The sequence below is a fragment of the Pseudorasbora parva genome, chromosome 10 (assembly GCF_024679245.1).
Source record: "Pseudorasbora parva isolate DD20220531a chromosome 10, ASM2467924v1, whole genome shotgun sequence".
NCBI classification, from domain to species: domain Eukaryota; kingdom Metazoa; phylum Chordata; class Actinopteri; order Cypriniformes; family Gobionidae; genus Pseudorasbora; species Pseudorasbora parva.
Genome location: NC_090181.1, coordinates 7,823,482 through 7,843,138, shown reverse-complemented (window position 1 = coordinate 7,843,138; position 19,657 = coordinate 7,823,482). Strand labels below are relative to the sequence as shown.

General features: G+C 37.5%; 2 protein-coding genes across 3 annotated transcripts in view; both read left to right on the top strand.

Annotated features, from left to right (window-relative positions):
* The first annotated feature begins 219 nt into the window (after positions 1 to 219).
* On the top strand, positions 220 to 10,589 carry plk4 (polo-like kinase 4 (Drosophila)). Its single transcript, XM_067454483.1, has 16 exons — positions 220 to 420; positions 1,897 to 1,992; positions 2,091 to 2,186; positions 3,307 to 3,421; positions 4,227 to 5,214; positions 5,303 to 5,388; positions 6,129 to 6,484; positions 6,707 to 6,811; positions 7,529 to 7,631; positions 7,711 to 7,860; positions 7,944 to 8,077; positions 8,254 to 8,348; positions 8,831 to 8,957; positions 9,064 to 9,207; positions 9,878 to 9,984; positions 10,173 to 10,589. The coding sequence occupies exons 1-16, from the start codon at positions 391 to 393 to the stop codon at positions 10,270 to 10,272; spliced, it is 2,832 nt and encodes a 943-aa protein (XP_067310584.1). The 5' UTR covers positions 220 to 390; the 3' UTR covers positions 10,273 to 10,589.
* A 1,121-nt stretch (positions 10,590 to 11,710) lies between these two features.
* The window catches only part of itpk1b (inositol-tetrakisphosphate 1-kinase b), a 50,893-nt gene continuing 42,946 nt past the window's right edge, over positions 11,711 to 19,657 (top strand). The window contains exons 1-2 of one of the 2 annotated variants that reach the window (XM_067454994.1): positions 11,711 to 11,964; positions 14,125 to 14,292. In XM_067454994.1, coding sequence (XP_067311095.1) covers positions 14,198 to 14,292 — 95 coding nt within the window. In that variant the 5' untranslated portion in view covers positions 11,711 to 11,964; positions 14,125 to 14,197. Of the gene's footprint in view, positions 12,061 to 14,124; positions 14,293 to 19,657 lie in introns of both variants that reach the window. The other variant, XM_067454995.1, reaches the window with a different exon arrangement.

The following is a 19,657-nucleotide window of genomic DNA, read 5'->3' as shown; positions in this document are numbered from 1 at the left end:
ATTTATTGTTTTTATAAGCTTTTGGTCAGCGCACACGGTGATGTTTGTTAATGTGAGATCAGTTACAAAAAGCAAAGGGTCTCTTTTGAGTTGTTTTACGACTTTTATTTTGACAGACTCTTGTCTAGTTCCATGTTCATGTTGTGCTCTAACCTGATCACCGATTGGTCAATTTGCGCAGCGACGTTGATGACGTCATTACGTGTTCTAACGGGCGGACTTTTCAAAATGGAGGAAAGGCAAACATTTTGGAGGGGAATAGAAATATATCGATTAAATGCATTTTTATACGTCATGCTCAAGTCAAAACACCTCACATTCATGGAAAAATAAGGATATTTTGGATATACAATCACCGAATGGTTGGACTGAAGAGATTATGAAGTGAAAATGAGTGTCTCAATCGGTGATAAAATTGAGGTAAGTAGCGCGGCCGCAGCTCGACAGCCAAGCAACCCGACAGACAGCTTTATTATGTGGGGTGTGTGTATATTGCTCCCAAAACGAGCTAAAAACATTCCTTTCTTATTCTTTAATTTGGTTTGTTTTGCTTTTGTTCTTTCTAGTTTGGCAAACAATTGAAACGCATTAAATAAACAGCGATAGAATTTCAATTCACAACATTCGCAGTAAAACATGATTTATCCGCACACGGTTACAATGCTGTATGGATCGCGCCTTCTGTTCGTCCATCTGCGGTCAATTTTAAGCGCAGCAAAGGTGTTTTGGGAATTAGGAGCATGGAGACTGTTGCTAGGCGACGTGCGGTAGCGTCAGTGTCAGGTAGAGTCGCGGGAGGAGAGCGGGAGAGAGATGAACAGATGTCACTGTCAGATGCAGGTAACTAATGACGCGTCAACAAAGATCGCACAGTGCGCGTAACGAGCTGCTTTTTGTGTTGTCAGCTTGATCCGCGATCGTGAATTGCAACGCTTCATGAAACATGTTGGAAGTGATTCATTCATTCCTGTTAAATTTGACTACTAAAGGAAAAGATCCACATGAGGACAGAATTTTCGCATCATCTATGGATCTTAGAATCGAGGTAGGAGGTTTTTATGGAGAGAGAAAAGTATGCTTAAAAAAAGGTTTATTTTTATTTCCAAGATCATTTCTGAGAAGGAAGAAAAATCAGATTTGGGAGATATAAACTCACAATTATAAGAAAGTTAGGATTGCTAGATTAAGTCTGAACTGTGAGATGTAAACTCACAATAGTGACGGGGGAAAAGTCTGAATTGTGAGAAGATTTTATTCTACTATTTCATTTTGCTATTCTGGGGTGGGGGAAGAAACAATTACGAAATGTACATTTAAAATTCTGATAAAAAAAAGTCCAAATTGTGAGATTTAAATCCCAAAAAAGTCAGAATTAATAGATGTAAACTCAAAAATCTGTGGGGAAAAAAAGTCTAAATTGTGAGAAGTACACTCAAAATTCAGATAAAAAAAGGTTAGAATTTCTAAATGAAAACTCAGATTTTGGAGTAAAAAAGTCATAATTGTATATAAACTTTAAAATTTTGAGGAAATTGGACATTCAAATTCCAAAAAGTCAAAATTAAGAGATGTAAACTCAAAAATCTGAGGGGAAAAAAGTCAAAATTGTAAGATGTACGCTGAAAATTCCAAAAAGCCACGTTTATACCTTGCAATTTGTGAGAGAAAAATAAATAAAAATTGCGAGATATTTCTGCAATTGTGAGAAAAGGTCAGAGTAGTCAGATAACTCACACATTTTTTTTTTTAATTCTGTGGTGGAAACAAGTTTCCATAGGGATGTCATTCAGAGGTTTAGGGGCATGGAAACTCTCAAAGGGATGAGCTCGATCTCATGGGACACACGGGCTCTTGAAATGGTCTCATTTGATCTAATAATTGCTTTTTATGCTTCAGGACTTCAAGGTTCTCACCTTGTTGGGTAAAGGCTCCTTTGCGTGTGTCTATAGAGCGAAATCTGTAAACACAGGCTTGGAAGTGGCAATCAAAATGGTAAGAACATGCTTTTCTGTTTAATTCCCCATAGTGTGTGATTGTGGTTGTGCAGCATCTGTTCGAAACCGTTCACTGTGCCCCATGTGTATTTGCAGATTGACAAGAAGGCCATGCACAAAGCTGGCATGGTGCAGAGAGTCATTAATGAGGTGGAAATTCAGTGTCGGTTAAAGCATCCGTCAGTTCTTGAGGTGAGTCCTAAACTCTCATCACCAACCTTACCTTACTGCTGCAGATCAACTGAGGCTCTTGTTAGATTAGAATGAGCATTTTACTTTAAAATGGAGAAAAAGATTTGCATAGTTTTATACAGGTTGTTAAAATCCTGTATAAAATATTCACATACATATATATATATATATTAAAAAATCCAGAAAAGATTAATAAAATATATTAAAAAAATAAAATATTGAAATATATTTATAGTGGAAATAAAAGTGTTGTTTTGCTCAGGATGTTTCATTGGCTACAGTGGTGATTCCCTGTTGTCCACAGCAGTATTTGAAGGCCAGAAACTCTTAGCTTGTGTCAATTAAATTTCAGGATTGCTGATGTTTAAGAGCTTAATATTCCTCAAGGTTCCCACTTGTTTTAACCATAAATTTACATGAATTTTCCAGTCCTTATTGAACAAGGATAGTATTTTTTGAAAATAATTTTAACTAATTCTAGCTGATGCAAATTTTTAGAGCTTGGCATGACTAGCAAAATGTATATTCGTTATAAAACTGCCCATGTAGTTATGTAAGGTCAATTTAATAACTTTTTTTACTATCTTTCTAACTTAAGGTGCTTTCTAACTCATATAGGTTTTTCAAGACATTTGGGAACTCTTCAATAAAAAGGGGGTTGAATAAAAAGAAATAGGAAATGTCCTGATTTGTAGTTGTTTAAATCTTTTTAATGCATTGAGAAGCAGAAGGATAGAGAGGTATTTGTCTTTGTGAGGGTCTTATTGAAAACATTTGGACACATAATTCTTATTTTTAGAAGTTAATTTGGACAAAATGTGTGTAAGCCGAAGCCCTGACTGCATTATAGATATGAGAAGACCAAAAAAAACATAATTTTATTATGGAAGATTATGAAGTCATGAATATAATAGATTTTTTTTTTGCATGCATGTCTTTTACTAGCAGCAATGTGATATATAGATATGGACTGAAGAACTATACGCAACAAGTGCATAAATGATGGAGCAGCTTTGTGTAATATGACATTATTGTGCATTTGCAATATTAAGGAAAAAATAAGGAAATTGCCATCCAAAAAAGAAAATATTGACCAGTTCTCTTATTTCCTTCTCTCAAGCTGTACAATTACTTTGAGGACAGTAATTATGTGTACCTGGTTCTGGAGATGTGTCACAATGGGGAGATGAGCCGCTACCTGAAGGAGAGGAAACAACCTTTTACAGAAGAGGAGGGTTAGTTCGTCACATTTATGCATTACACGGTTTAATGTTAAAAATCTTTTTTGCATGTAATTCCGTTTTAAAATCATTGGCAGCTGCTACTAAGAGAATGTTTTGCGTTTTGACAGCACTAATTCACTGTTTTGACAGCACATATATATATATAAAATAAGTGCTGTCAAAACAAAACATTCTCGTCTTGTCGCGTTTGAGTGATTTAAAAGTATATGCATGAATAAGAGCTTGATTATATAATGTAATGCCAATGGATGACAGAAAAAACGGATGCTGTGTTTTATTACAGAAAATTGTAATATATTTGATGTGCATTTTAATATTTAAAATGCACATTGTCCACATGTTGGTGTCTGCGGCCCAATTCAGATTTTTCATTGTATTTCCTGTGCTACCTCATCAGGTTGTATAAGTTCTAAATGTGCTAAAACAGTTACTTTTCATAACAATTTTCATAACATAAGTAACACATAACATCTTTAAATACTGATTGTTTAGATTTATATATAAGTATCAAAGGATTATGATTGAAGCAAAAAGTATGGAAAGTATTCAAATGTAAAAAAGATGATAATATTTTAAATAATCTAACTAATAAAAAGAGTAAAATGCTAAAAACAATCAATAATTGAAAATGAATTTCATTTTTTTATTATTCCAGAGCATAAACTTCCTGAAACTTTTAGAACTGATTCATGATTAATACCTTTAATTGCTTAATCAGATTCTGTTAATAACAGAATCCTCCTGTCTCACAAGTTCACTTTCATTCTTTGTTGATTTGTGTTTGTGTTACAAACAGCGAGGCACTTCATGCATCAGATCGTAAAGGGAATGCTGTACCTCCACACTCATGGCATCATGCACAGGGACCTGACCTTATCTAATCTCCTGCTCACCACCAGCATGAACATCAAAATCGCAGACTTTGGTTTGGCAACGCAACTTAAACTTCCCAGCGAGAAGCACTTCACCATGTGTGGCACACCGAACTACATTTCTCCTGAGGTGGCTACACGCAGCGCTCATGGCCTGGAGTCGGACGTTTGGTCGCTGGGCTGCATGTTCTATGCCTTTCTCACGGGCAGACCTCCCTTTGACACGGACACTGTGAAACACACCCTCAATAAAGTGGTTCTGGGAGAATATCAGATGCCCACTCACATATCAGCAGAAGCGCAGGACCTGATTCAGCAGCTGTTGCAAAAGAACCCTTCCATCAGGCCCAGTCTCTCCACAGTGCTGGACCACCCTTTTATGACTCAAACGGGGCCCACCGCAAGCAAAGACTCTGGGAGCAGTGACGGAGGCTCCATAGACAGCGGTATAGCCACCATATCCACAGCCTCCAACGCCACCAACAGCAGCAGCAGCAGCAGTAGCCGGCTACAGAGGAAAACCAGGAACATGATTGGACAGCCCTTACCCAATCGCATGGCGCCTATCCCCAGTCACTCCCATCACTCCACCAGCTCCAGTTTCAAGAGTGGGCAAGATTGGCAGCCAAATTTTCAAGATGATTTATCCAGGATGGGTATTAGGAGAGTTCCCCTGGGTGCTGACAGCGGAAGGCCTCATTCTCGTTACTTGAGACGGGCTCATTCATCAGATCGATCTGGTGCTGGGTTTAGCCACACTCCACAGGAGACAGAGCTGGAGAGATGCCACTCAGAAGAGATGCTCTCAGGGTCCGGACGGTCGTTTCCACCAACCTCCAGTTACAGAAACGTTCACCATGGCTACTCTGAGCATGGGCGCCTTCCCTCTCCACCTGTAAAACAGCCTGCAAAGTAAGAGGCGTGCAAACATGTTTGCATTTCTGCATTATTACGCAATCTATTTTATAAATGCTTCTTTTTTGTTCCCCTCTTTTCTCAGTCCGGGATCATCTTTTTCCACATCTACCCATTCAATGAGACCGCAGATGCCTGATTCTCAAACACAGGCCTGGTTCAGCAATGATGGTATATTTTTTTTAAATAATTTTAGAAGAAATATTTCAGCAAAAAATTACAATTCTGTCAGTTTACCCCACACATGACTTGAAAAAAATATATTGTGGCCACGAAATAAGAATTTGTTCTCTCTACTGTTTTATTTAAAACAAGTGAACAAATTCTTAATTTATAGCCATGATATCTTGCTTTATTTTAGTTTGTTTAGCTACAGTATATTAGTTTTTTTTCTTTAGAATAAAAAAAAAAAATTCTGTAGAATGTTCAAGCTTCTCATTTAGCATAATACGAATGTATGGTTTATGAGGCGTCGTGTTTAAATTTGCTCAAGTATGAATGAGATTTTGAGAGCTATACCAGGGGCCGGTTGCATAAACAATGCCATTATGTTCAGACGGTGTTCTTAAAGATTTTTATTTAATGTCTAACTTGTAAGACTAGTGGCTTAAATTTTGAGCTGCATTCACTCAAAGCTATCATTTAGCTTCAGATGACTTGAATATAATGCATGCGACTCGGTCTGTGGATTGCTTTAATGATTGTATGGAGAAAAGCATCACAGACATTCTTCAAAACACATCCTTTTTTGTCCCATGGAAGAATGGAAATCATACAGCTTTAGAAGGGTGTGTGTAAATGAAGATGGAGTTTTTTTTGTTTTAAAAGCTTTGCGTATTGAGACATTTTAACTAAATTAATTAATTAAAATTAAAACTAATTAATTTTAATTAAAAAATTTATACTTCTAGGACTGTTCAAGAGGCCAGCAGACTTGAGCAGTCACAGCAGCAGTGGGAGTTTTCACTCTGGACGAGGGCCCATCGGGACACAAACCTCCTGCAGTGACAAACCCAGCGGCCCTCATTCTCAGCAGCTACCCAACCTTTTCCCCCACAACAATCCAGGGCCCTGCAGGGAAGATGGGTTTGGATCAGGACACATGTCAGAACCTCAGGGCTACTCAGAGCCACAGTTTCTGGGTCCACCCCTTTCCAAAGGCAAAGCAAACATAGAGAAGAAAGAGAAGGCGTGTCCTACGAAGAGTTTTCCTCCACTCTGTGCTTCCAGACTTAAGCCTATCAGACAAAAGACCAAAAATGCTGTGGTGAGTTTTCACCTATAATGGGTAGTCCAATTTATGGGTAGCGCTTTTCACAATACACATAGTTTCAAAGCAGCTTTACAGAACATTGTGATGTTAATGTTACACGTGTGTATGTATACATGTGTGTTTCATTTGACTTTTGAGTTTGAGCACTGGAGAGAATTTGTAAGTTATAATTGCTCATTATGAACAACATTAGGTGACAATGTTTTTTTTGTTTAGGTCAGTATCCTGGATTCTGGAGAGGTGTGTATGGAGCTGCTGAAAGGACAAGGAACTCAGGAGAGAGTCAAAGAAGTACTTAGGATATCCTGTGACGGATCTATGGTGAGGGGCTAGTAAATCAATAATTAATGTAATATAGTGTAATTAATGTGTGGAATTTACAGCACGAATCAAAGACTTTCAGAAAGGCGATTCAATTTAGAGACGGGCTGATCTTGTTTTAAACATTTAAATTAACTGCAACAATTCAAATTTTGTCAGAACCTCTAGCAAAGTATGTGTTTTTTTGTTCAGTTGTCTGTTCAGAACCGTGGAGAATCGCAATTCTATTTGTTGAGAAACAATGCACCCTTTTCACAGACTGCATTTCCACAGTTACTAACATCGCAAGAAAACATCTTGTAAAGTTTTTCATATTTACATTTTTTTTAATGCAATACACATTCATAATGTTATAATGTGTTATATTACCTTGTCAGTAAATGACAAAAATGTATTAACACTACTGGGAATTTAAATGTTTCTAAAGCAAAGGCTGAGGGCGGGACTGCACATTTTACATCTTTCTCTCTTCTGACAAACATAATCAGTCGCTCTGTTTTTCCCTCGTTTGGAAAGTCGTGAAAACTCTAATCACATCATTTTTGTGAGAAAATAGAAATACAAAAATTATATTTGCCGTTATCTTACGTTTCCGTTCATAGAATATTACCCAATTATGATGACTTCCACACTGGAAATGTGAACAATTGTGTCCAGACTCCATTATCAACGTGTCAATCTTTAATTCCTGCGCTCTTGTATTTTTACTGTCTTTAGGTTACAGTATACCAGCCCAATGAAGGTAAAGGCTTCCCTGTGCTGGACCACCCGCCCTCACCACCTGAAGACATTCTCATCTGCAGTTATGAGGATTTACCAGGTACATTACTTATTCAAGACTTGACGAGAAGGCTTTGGAAAGCAAGATGTGTTTGTAATATTCATACTTTTGCCTGTAGAAAAATACTGGAAGAAATATCAGTATGCCACGAAGTTTGTGCAGTTGGTGAAATCGAAGACCCCCAAAGTCACCTTGTACACAAAGTTTGCCAAGTGCATGTTAATGGAGAACACTCCTAATGCAGACCTGGAGGTGTGCTTCTACGATGGTGAGATGCACACCCTAACCCTCAGCCGAATGAACTGTGCATTGTATATCCAATATAGGATTAAAATGATTTTAATCTGTTAGGTGCAAAAACTCATAAGACGAGTGAACAGGTGCGTGTGGTGGAGAAGAGCGGGAAATCATATACAGTGAAGGGTGATGTTGGGCTGAGTGTCCTGAGTCCTGAGTGCAGACTCTACATGGAGCTCTCTGAGGAGGTAATGCATTACTTCTTCTTGCACTTGGCATATTTAAGTGTGAAATTCTGCATTTTGATAAGTGCACGTTTAAAGCTTTCATATTCATTTTAGGACTCAGATGTCTGGCCTTGCTGCTTGCTAAAGTTATAATGCTGAACAAAATTTAAAGCTTGTTTGTTTGTGTTTTTCCTTAGGGTCATCGAATGTGTCTGTCTTTGGAAGCAGCAATTACTGCTGAGGAGCAGCGCAGTGCTAAAAACACAGCATTCTTTCCCATCACTATCGGCAGGTGAGGCTTGTGTTTATACCGTCAAACTGTCCCCAGCTAATTAAAACTAAACCTTTGCTATTGGTTGAGATTAAGGGTGTTTTCACACCTGGGTCCTTTGGAGCATTTGTTTTTTGGAACCTGCCGTGTTTTATCCCTTAGTTGGTGTGTTTAGGCATACATGAACATGACAATAGTGCTTGTATCTGCAACAAAATGTTGCACCAAGTTCACCTGAATTAAAAGACTAATAAAAGATTAAAGACTAATAACTCTGGGGCAGTTTGTTTGAGGTGAGAAAACAATATAATCCAACAAACCAATTGATATCCTAATTTATAACCGGAAATAAAGCAGCAGTGTCTGATTCTGTGAGTGAGCACATTAGTTATCACAGTTGAAAACCAAAGTGCCTCTTTATCTTAAAATGTTACAGGCCTTAAAACCCCCCTAAATGTCATACATGAGGTGTGTCTCACACTGGTTGTCATATGCTCCACCAGGAGACCCACCAATCCAGCTTCTCCAGCCTGTCAGCCTCAGTGTTCCTCTGGCTCCAGCCCAGCAGTTCCTGCAGAGGTGGCTCAGGTGTGCTTGAGTCCACCCCAGCCACCACACATCACACCGTCAGTAAGTCATGCATTATCTCCAAGCGCATCTATTTATTTCTGAGTAAGTCCCTCTATGAAATACATTTTTTAAATGACAGTAACTAATTTGTCTTCTTCACGCCTAGATGATTTCCTACACAGGATCGGACTTCACCACAGCAAGTGTGGCTAAAGGCAGCTCGCCTCAGTCAGGCAAAGATGAACGTAGCATTAACACAGGAAAGGTGCTCAAGTCCATTTTTGTGCCCAACATTGGCTGGGCCTCTCAGGTAAAGTGTTTGACTGGATAGTTTGGACATATAACGATTAATTTAAGGCTTTACACTTTTATTATTATTTTTTTAAACAATTTGATATACAATTTTCATACTGTCTTTTGAGTGTTATTGTATGAATGTATGTTTATGTATTTGTTAATTTATTAATAATGTATTAATATTATTATAAGATGTAGTTAAATGTTTTATTATTTATTTATTTCAATTTATTTATTATCCTTGTCATTCCAGCAATATTCGTTATCATTTATATTTTATAGTTTGTCAATATTTAATTGGGTTTAATTGTTATATTTTCTGTTTTCATTTTAATATTAAAGATTTTGTCAGTTTAAGTATTTTGTCTACTCTATACTATGTTTATGTAGTTTTAAGTTTAATTTTATTTCATTTACGTTAATTTAGTATTTGAATTTAAACTAATGAAAAGGAGAAATAGTTTGTTTTTTTAATTTTATTTAAATTAATGTTTATTTCAAGTAATGAAAATGTTTTTTGTTTACTAGTCACACACACACACACACACAATTATGCATATTAATAATACTATATATAAACTACACATTTAGAAATATCTACAGTACAAACATAATATATAAGTGTGCTTATATAATTTTTGGTATTAGCATTGAAGCATTAATGTATTTTTGTTTTTGTTTAGCTAACAAGTGGTGAGGTATGGGTTCAGTTTAATGACGGATCCCAGCTGATGGTCCAAGTTGGCGTCTCTTGCATCACTTTTACTTCCCCTGATGGAAAAATCACCAGGTAAAGCTTGTCCTATAGAAAAAATCTAAAAAAAACTATTTAAGAACAGTGACTGCATTTGCAACACATGTAATTGCATAATAAGGCCAGGGACATGTCTCAACCATGAAATGAGGTCTGTTTGTGATTGCATATTGTGTTTGAGAATGAATGCTGTTCTGAATTCTCTGGCTGTCGTTTCCTCTCAGGTATAAAGAGAATGAAAAGTTACCAGAGCTGGTCAAAGAGAAGCTCCACTGTCTGTCCAGCATCCTGGGGCTCCTCGCCAGCCCTGCCGTCAGACGCTGAGGAGCCCTCACACACACACACATACAGCGTGCATCGCTGTCGGGAGCACTTCTGTTTTTTACTTCAAATTCTCATGAATATGCTTTGACTGGTTGTAAATATATATTTTTAAACCTTTGTACATATAGTCCCAGAGATTATGAAAGTTATATATTTTTTATGTTGTACATAATGGGTTTCCTGTTTGTCTTGTGCGTGGTGCCTTTATTTTTGTCTACCAGTTCTACACAGTGCTTCAATGAAATGTTAGCTGTACAAACATACAAGCATTAAACATCTGCTGCCTGCTGTATTGTTGCTCTTTCCTCTCTTCTGTGTTTATTTAAAGCATGTGGGCAGGATTTACCAACTGGTTATGAATAACGACAAAATGCTAATTAAAGTATAAATGGATGAATCCCACAAAAACTGTCAATTCAGTCACATTTCACTCCATAATCTAAAGAAATAAGTTTTTCCATTAAGAATTAGTTCATAGTAGTGCAAAAAAATCATGCTCAACAAGTATATTTATCATGAACACTTGCAGTTATCATACATCGTACATTTATTTTATTTGCAAATAATTTTAAAATGATTACATGAACATTTCTAATATACACCATATTAGGCCAAGGGGTATATACTCATGTCAAGCAACACGCACAACCTTGAGGCGGATGGGCTACAACAGCAGAAGACCCCACGGGGTACCACACCTCCACTACAAATAGGACTACAATTTGCACAAGCTCACCAATATTGGACAGCTGAAGACTTCCCTGGCCTGGTGAGTCTCGATTTTTGTTGAGACATTCAGATTTTTGTTGAGACATAGTCAGAATTTGGCGTGAACAGAATGAGAACATGGATCCATCATGCCTTGTTACCACTGCAGGCTGGTGGTGGTGGTGTAATGGTGTGGGGGATGTTTTCTTGGCATACTTTAGACAATTCTGAAGGCGAAAGGGGGTCAAACACAATATTAGTTAGTGTTCCTAATAATCCTTTAGGTAAATTTATTAGACACGATATTGTTTACATATCTACCGTTCAAAAGTAAGGGGTAAGATTGTAGGTTTGTTTTAGTCAGCCTATCCAGACAGGATCAACAGCATAAATCTATTTTAGGAGCTTAAATCAAACATTACCAAGAAAATATAATTATTTTTATACAATAAATACAGGAACACCTGGTGTTTATAAAGCCTAATTTACAGCAGTCATCGTTTACGTAAGACACGGTCGAAATAAGAATTTCCATCGTGCAAAAAAAGAAAGAAAAAAAAAACATTAAAAAAAAACCTACACGGCGAGTGGTTTGAATTTATTACCTTGTTTTCAGCTCAAGAAGTTCCTAACATAAGAGATTGTGTTGCGCTAGCGCCCCCTCGTGGCGACATTCACACAGTGGCCTCAGCGGCGGCGACGGGGCACTGAGCTACACAAACCTCCTGTCATGCTTTAGGAGGAGCACACACACACGCTAGCCGGACTGAACTGAGCCCAGCCCCACCTCAGGAGGAGGCAGTGCTCGCTCTCTAGGTGTCTGGACTGAGAGCAGAACGCATTCGACCCATCTGATCATCACCAGAGCTCCTTTAATTCTCAGTCTCAGCGACAGACAGAAAACAACACGAGTCATGGAGACCAGACTGCCCTCCAGCTAGCTAACCGCTATCTAATCGGAGCTCGAAAACATGCGCTAGACAGGTATTTACTTTGCTGCATCTGCTCTTTCTGTGTGTCCACCGGGGAGAAGACAAGAGTTGAAGCTTTCTGACATCCATCAGTAAGACTATGTGCACTGTGAGTGTGAAAGTAGGTGCAGTTGTTAGCTTGGTTGCGCTGCTGCTGAATGGGATGTTTATGGCGGATTTCATGAGTCCTACTGGGTCCTAGATGGTATTTGATATGTTTTCAAAAAATGACCAGGATATGTATAATGAGTAGAATCGACTGTATTTCTGTTCTGAAGCAATGATACAGTGAAAGTAAGTCTTAAACCAGAAAGGCTGCGTTTCTAATTCTAGTTCGCCCCCTTCCTGGACAGCATGTGGGCATCAATGCGCTTTCTAACGATCGGAAAGTTTCGCTTCTCGTGTGAAGCATCGAATGTTCGATTCACGACTGGCCTGGTCTGTGATGAATCAAATGTTCGAATCTTTCGCCTAGACTCGCATGCTATGGATCGAATATTCGATTCTATAAACGTTTAAAATCGCAAGTGATTCATCATCCTCTTTTTTTAAATTGAAGCTCGTTCGTTACACTTTGAATGTTTGCATTGAAAGTTCAAACTGGCGTGCGATTAATCGATTAATCAATTTTGTGTAATATTTATTTTTAATATATATTGTTTAAAATATAATTTTAATCTCTTAAATGATGCTTTGAACTGAATGTTTGTATAGCAAGTTTAAAGTCGCATATTTATCAGATGTTCTTTATCGAATGTCCAGCCTTGTTATGCATGGCATTTTTTAAATCTAATGTTTAAATCAAGTTTGCCACATGAGTCCTGAAAAGGGAAGCCAAAGTGTCTCGATTGCCCCGAGGTGACTGGATGCAGTATAGTGAAGGTGTGCCGTCCAACCCGCAAACGATGTATTGATTGCAGTGTTTGGTATAACTAGTTACTAGGTAATTATTTACTGTAATTTAATTACTCTTCCCTTGAAAAAGTAAAGTAAGGGATTACTCTTATTTTTTCTGTAATTTAATTACAGTTACTTCTGATGTAACTTAACTAAATACGGTTTTTAAACTGTAGAACAATTATATTTATATATATATAATTGTTAAACTTTAAAATGCATGTTTTATCCTCCTGGTCAGTTAATAAGATATATAATATATATGTAGTATATATAATATGTAGTTTTATATTATTTATTTGAATTTATTAAAAGAGCCGTTTCATGTCTATCCTTGAATAATTTAAATGGTCGAGGTTGATTATAGGATTTAGAAATTAATTAGTAAGTAATTAAATACTTTTAGGAGAGAGTAATTTGTACAGTAATCTAATTACTCTACTGAAGATGTAATTAGTAACTAGTAATTAATTACTTTTTTAGAGTAACTTACCCAACACTGATTGATTGTCTCTTAACTCACCGACCAATGTGATCTTTTTGTCAGTTTCCAGAGAATTTTTGCGTAACGCGTGAAATGTTTAGACCGTAGACTGTATAAAACAGTGGATTTATTGTCCGTGACATCACACGTAGTTATGAGTATTGTTGACGCCCTAAGTGCGCGGAGCCATCTTGGCAGAACGCTCTGCCAAGATGGCTCCGCCCACTTAGGGCGGAGCCCTATCCATATATACTTATGGATAACCAAAAGTGGGCAAAGAGGCGGATGTGGGTGGAGCTGAGGTGTCTGGTTGCTGAATTGTTGATAAATGAATGTTAAGAAAATGCATGATAGAATGCATAAAGCTAGAATAATTTTTTTTTTTTAATGATTATTTTACTTTTTAAAGCAGAGGGTCTGTTGTTTCTTTTGATATATTGCACATATATTTGTACAACAAAAGATTCTAGGGGCCATGAAAATTTGGTGAAAATGCTGGGAGTGGCTGACAATTTTTTTTAAAGAACGCTGGCGGGCAAAGAGTTGATGCGTCCTGTGATGTTTCGATTTGAAACTGAAACTTGCATATGCTGCGTTCCAACTTAAGTTCTTGTGATACCCAAAAATTCAGTTTAGCTAGGCAGTTCATTAGGGTTTGCGTCAAAGCCGTGGACATTTGCTGTCCCATTTCGGCCTCTTTATTGCTCTGTGTCAGTCATTAGATGCTTTTGGAAAAGTTTGATCATTTCAGGCTCTGATAATTAATAATCCCTCTTGGCTCTGGTTTGACAGGGTTGTATAAGAAGACTGTTTCCTGTTTTCACTGGAGTGACACTACTGTCACATCTGGCCATCAGCAGCTGAAATGCAGACCTTCCTGAGAGGCAGACGAGTGGGCTATTGGCTCAGCGAGAAGAAGATGAAGAAACTCAATTTCCTGGCCTTTGCAGAGATGTGCAGGTGAGAGGTGACTAGATCCATCGGCCTGGATCTGTTTCCATGTAAAAGCTCGGTTCTTGTGGTCAGCGGTTCATCCAAAGCAGCTGTTCTCTGTCTGCTTTTGTTCTGCTGCTTGACAGATCAGTTGATTGATTTGTTTGAATAATAAATAATAAATGTGACAGTATTTTTTTCTTGATTGTTTTCTTCATTGTGCATGTTAGGAAGGACTTTGTACTGTGGTTGAGAAAGACCCAGGAAGGTTGCTTGAGGTTGTGTAATACTGTTCAGCAGAGAGCCATGTTAACATGAGATGCACATTAAGACATTATTTCTTGTGGAAGTGTCTCATAAGCAGAAATGGTTACTTGTTTAGGTCTGTGAATCTGATTTTAAAGAAGTGCGCAAATGACTCGTACCACACTAATATAGCAAAACGAATCAATATTGCAAGTTTAAATTGTTTTCCCCTTTGGCTGGATAAATGGCTAGCCCAGTCCCAAACTCACACATTGGTTGAGCAAATCTTGACATGTTTGGCTGGTCGGGTTACTCAAGTAGTTTTGAGGAAAGTTGTGTTGTGTTGTGTTATTTTAGCAATCACAGTGTTTAATTTTTTTTTTTTTTTTTTGCTGGATGACAAAACAGCCAATTAAATGTATGCTAGAGACTTGGAGATGGATTTACAAATTATTCTAATGATTAAAATCCCTCCTTGCTACCGTTTGTTTTGTTTTCTAACTTGTGAAAAAAGGTAGGAAATGTAATTTCTTTCAAAATTTCATTTTTTTGCATTCCTGAAAAGACTAAATAAAAGTGGTCAAATCAATTAATCGCGATTAATCTGATCTAACATACAGGTTTGTAAAGGCATAATGTGTGTATCTGTATATGTCTTAATATGTATTCAAGCAAACACATGCAAATATACAACCCTTTACGCATACCTTGGCAATAGAATCGCCATTGGCTAGTTAATGTTTTAGTTTAGTCGCTAGACTGATATACTCTCTATATATATTCTATATCTAATCTACTCTCGTCGCTTCATAAAATGATTGTAGAGCCGCTGTAGTGAGATGGGCTTTGTAACGACGTCTTTAGTGCCTTTTATGGGTCTTGAGAGAGGAAATGACATTGGTGTCAATGAAGGCCTTTCTGAGCCATCGGATTTCAACACTAATATCTTCATTTATGTGTTGATGAACGGTCTAAGTAATTAATGAGAGAATTTTGGGGGAACTAACCCTTAAAAGGTGAATTGAACTCTGGTATTTTAACAGGAAAATACAAAAAAGAATATTGTTAACATGTAGCGTGTTGATTCTGCGTGGTATGTAAGACTCTCTCTCACTCTTGCGCACGTGTTTGTTTGTAAGAAATGCGCTCAGCAAAGCGACGGCGAGTTGCCTTCACATTAGAGCTTACAGTACGTCATCAGATGAGCTGAGAAACAAGTCAGAGTCTTCAGCCAGTGGAAATATATCTATGTTAAACTTATTCCTTAGTACCTCTAACACACACACTGGTGAGTAAAATCTAGCCAATGGCTAATGATAGATATTATTTAGTCACCCAGAGTGAACATCTAATCGTATTGTAGAGGGTTGAATATATTTACAAACGTTTATGTTAGATCAGATTAATCATGATTACTGGGAATCGATTTTAAAGCGCTACAAAATAATGGATCATAAGAATACACATTTATGGGGGGAAAGTCCATCATAGAATCCATCATAAAATCCACAATACTTGTGTTGAATCCTAAAAGGTTAAATGTTTAATATTTGACCAAATAAATTTCTTACACATACAATATTATAACACCAGTTACATATATACATTATACTAGGCTTCTACAATATTTTTCCTCTCCATGTCAGTTTGCTACTTTGTTAATGGTTAATGTTGTTTAACTAATTGCTAAACTAAACCAGTTACTAATGTTGTTATACCAAATGATTAGTTTAACCTATTAACCTTTTAAAAAAAGATAGATTTATCATTTAAAGAATCGTTTAAAATTGACCAGAGGTGAACTGGAGTATTGAGTTTTCTGTATTAGATTAGTGTACAGTCAGTCAGGGTTAAAGCCTGCCATTTTATCTCCAATGATCTATTTTCTTAAAGAGTTGCCCTTAGTGATAGTTCACTTTAGTTCAAATTATAGTTCAAAAATGAAAATGATCCCATGATTTACTCACCCTCAAGCCATCCTAGGTGTATATGACATTCTTCTTTCAGACGAATACAATATTCAGATCATATTAAAAATGTCATATTAAAAATTTCCTAGCTTTTCAAACCTTTATAATGGCAGTTCTGAAAGAAGAATGTCATAATACACCTAGGATCATTTGATAGTGAGTAAATCATGGTCTAATGTTCATTTTTCTGTGAACTGTCCCTTTAAGAAGATTCTTATGCATTTCTTATCTTTTGCCATCAGAAGTTTTCCCCCATCCCTTCGATTCTGGATCCCGAGCCATATGTATGGGTCAGAATATAATATAAAATTGATACATTAAAGATTCACAATTTATTTTGACAAAATGTTATTTACTGCAGTCTAAACATTTTATTAGAGTTCATTATTTTCCAAAAATCAGTAATAATTCAATTACTAATACACTTTCTAACAGTCACTGGTCGCCACCTACTGCTGTAGCGATGTAGTTGAAGCACCAGGTTACTTTCAAAAGCTGATTTGGTCTATTTTTAACGCTACCGTAGATGATTTTTTAACGCTACCGTGATTTTGCCAGGAAACTCAGTCTTGGAAACCTGTACATTAATTTCTACTGCTTCTGTTACACTTTTGCGGGAACCAATCACAGACTGGCTTATCCACTGGGCGTGCTATTGGCGGGTTTAAAACGATCACATATAGAGAAAGGATGAATTGATGCCTGTTGATCCTGCCTCTCGAGGTCTGATTGGTTGAAGGACTATCCAATTGCGTACAGAGTCATTCGAATAATGCTCATTTATCACATTTGTCCAGTAAAAAAATACAGAGCGGACTCCCCAGACCAATGTTCAATCTTAAATTGAGCTCGGTGTAGTGTAGGGATGGGACGAAATATCGTTTGACAAAATATCGCGATACAAAACGTGACGAAACGCATCGAGGTCGAAAAAAATGGATCGCGAAATAAAGATAGATGGCACTGCTGCATGATTTGCGTAGTATATAAATAATTTAGTGTATTATATGTGTGTGTGTGTGTGTGTGGCAGACACATAGACCGTAAAAAGGGCAGACATAACAAAACGCAGCGCACATTTTCTGTTTGATCTGAGGCATAGCCCGTAACGTTAGTTGGAAAAAGTGAGAGCAGTCAGACGCGATGCAGCAGCAAACATTAATAAGGAAAGAAAATGGTTGACATTAGCATTAATATTCTAAACCAAAAATGCAGTTATTGCCTACATAAGCTACCATATTTTCTGTTTAACTTTTATCAGACTCCAGAAAGAAAAGTGTGTTTTTTCACTGAGCACATTCTCTGGCGTCTGAGCGCGATGCACTGCAGTTCACTCTCGCTCATGTCTGAGGTAAATCATTAACACCATCACCGCTTACAGAACACGTGTTTTATTGAGCTAAATACATTACAATCGGCTAAAACGAATGCACAGGTTACTTTCCTGAACAAGCGCGCTCCCGAGTCGTCCGTGTTCTCCACACTGTCCACGTGAATCGCGGACCAGTTCGGCGCGCACACGCAAAATACTGGCAGTTCAACAGGGAAAGCGGATCTCTTAAAGGGGCCGCACTATATTCCTCCTCGTGTAAAATAGACCTCCTCCAGGTATGGTGTGGTTCTGGTTCGCTCACTGGTACACATTAACAATTTTTCATACGAACTTTGCCCTGTTCTGAATTAAACTGCCAGTGTAAAAACTCCCTTTATATTGTTAAAATGAGAGAAATCACTACTTACTCATTATTTTTAAGTTTAGGCTTAAGAGACATGAACAATTTCTTAGATAAACATATCTATGACCTTTGATATGTCTAGTCTTCATGCTGTATTGATTATTATTGAATAAGTATGGTTTCACTAATAATAAATGTACATTTGTATAAAGCATGCATATTTGTCCATACACCTCTGTTTAAGATGTGGTCGCGGACTTCTAAAAATTCTCCTTTTTAAAAAAAAAACAACATAGAACCAAAATGCAAAAAAAGAGAAAAATCCTACCTTTCATTTAAGTACATTACTTAGGTGGTAAAAAAAAAAAAATCACAGATTTGGAAAGAAATTTTTTTTTTTTGATATCGTATCGTGACGTATCGTATCGTAACCCTGGCATATCGAGGTGCATCGTATCGTGAGTTTAAGTGTATCGTCCCATCCCTAGTGTAGTGATAGCCAGACAATAGAAACAGGCGAATCGTTGTCATTTAGGAATGAGATCTTGTGGATGAGACCGCAATCTTTTAACGATTAATCGTGCGGCTCTAATTTGCATAAAGAGTCATCTATTTCGTTCAGCTCACAATGCACAATGTCAAAAGGGCAATTTGCCTGTTTTAAACAGAGCGTGCTGTAAAACATTTGCAGTGTTTTCCCTCAAGCCTGTGTTTTGTTCTGCTCTGACTGTTTTTTGGCTAAAGCATCTCCAGACTATGAAACCCTTGAATGATTTTACATGGTGCGTGTACGTGATCAATCTTGGCCTGGCTGTTTTTTAACACTGTGCCAGCACTTCTGTTCTCTATGACTTTGCAGTCGGACAGATTGGCTTACTCATCATTGAAGGGCCCCTGGATTATTACCCAGCATTCAGAGAGAGAGAGAGAGAATGAGTGAGAGTTGGCATAGCAAAGCACTTGGCCGATGCACTTGGGTGCTGTGTTTGTGTGGGTTGTGTAACCTGAGCAAACCGATTTGCTGGACCGGCAAAGGGTTAATATTACACACGGCACTTTGTGTGTGTCGTAAATGTGTGGTGTAGTGAAAGATTGTGTGTGGGGGTGGTGGTCTCTCTTTTTTTGCTTTGCTCGTTGTGCCCCACTGTCTCTGTCTCCAGCTGAATGAGCAATTGTGTAATGTGTGAAGCCAGCGTTGCATCGGATTTCCTTACTGGCTGTGACTGTGTGTGAGGAATTGTGTGGCTGAGTTGGAGAAAGTGAAGGACCGAGGGAATACAACAATGTGATCAGTGTAAGCGGTCAACTCTGTCAGCCAGTGAACAAAGGGATGTGTTTTTGTGTGTTACACATTAGCACTTTCTAAGGGACAGGACACTCAAAAATGAAATTTCGGTTGGACTTTATTCCATTGATGGAGAAATTTACAATACTTTTATTTATTTATTTATTTTAAAGCCAAACAGTGCATCTACTGTGTAAAAAAAATCTTGTGTAGTG

Bases quoted from the DNA above. Each gene is read 5' to 3' on its own strand.
- plk4 (XM_067454483.1), top strand. From the start codon at position 391: ATGAGTGTCTCAATCGGTGATAAAATTGAG. The intron at 421-1,896 runs GTAAGTAGCGCG...TTTATGCTTCAG, and splicing joins CAATCGGTGATAAAATTGAG to GACTTCAAGGTTCTCACCTT. The intron at 8,958-9,063 runs GTAAGTCATGCA...CTTCACGCCTAG, and splicing joins CACCACACATCACACCGTCA to ATGATTTCCTACACAGGATC.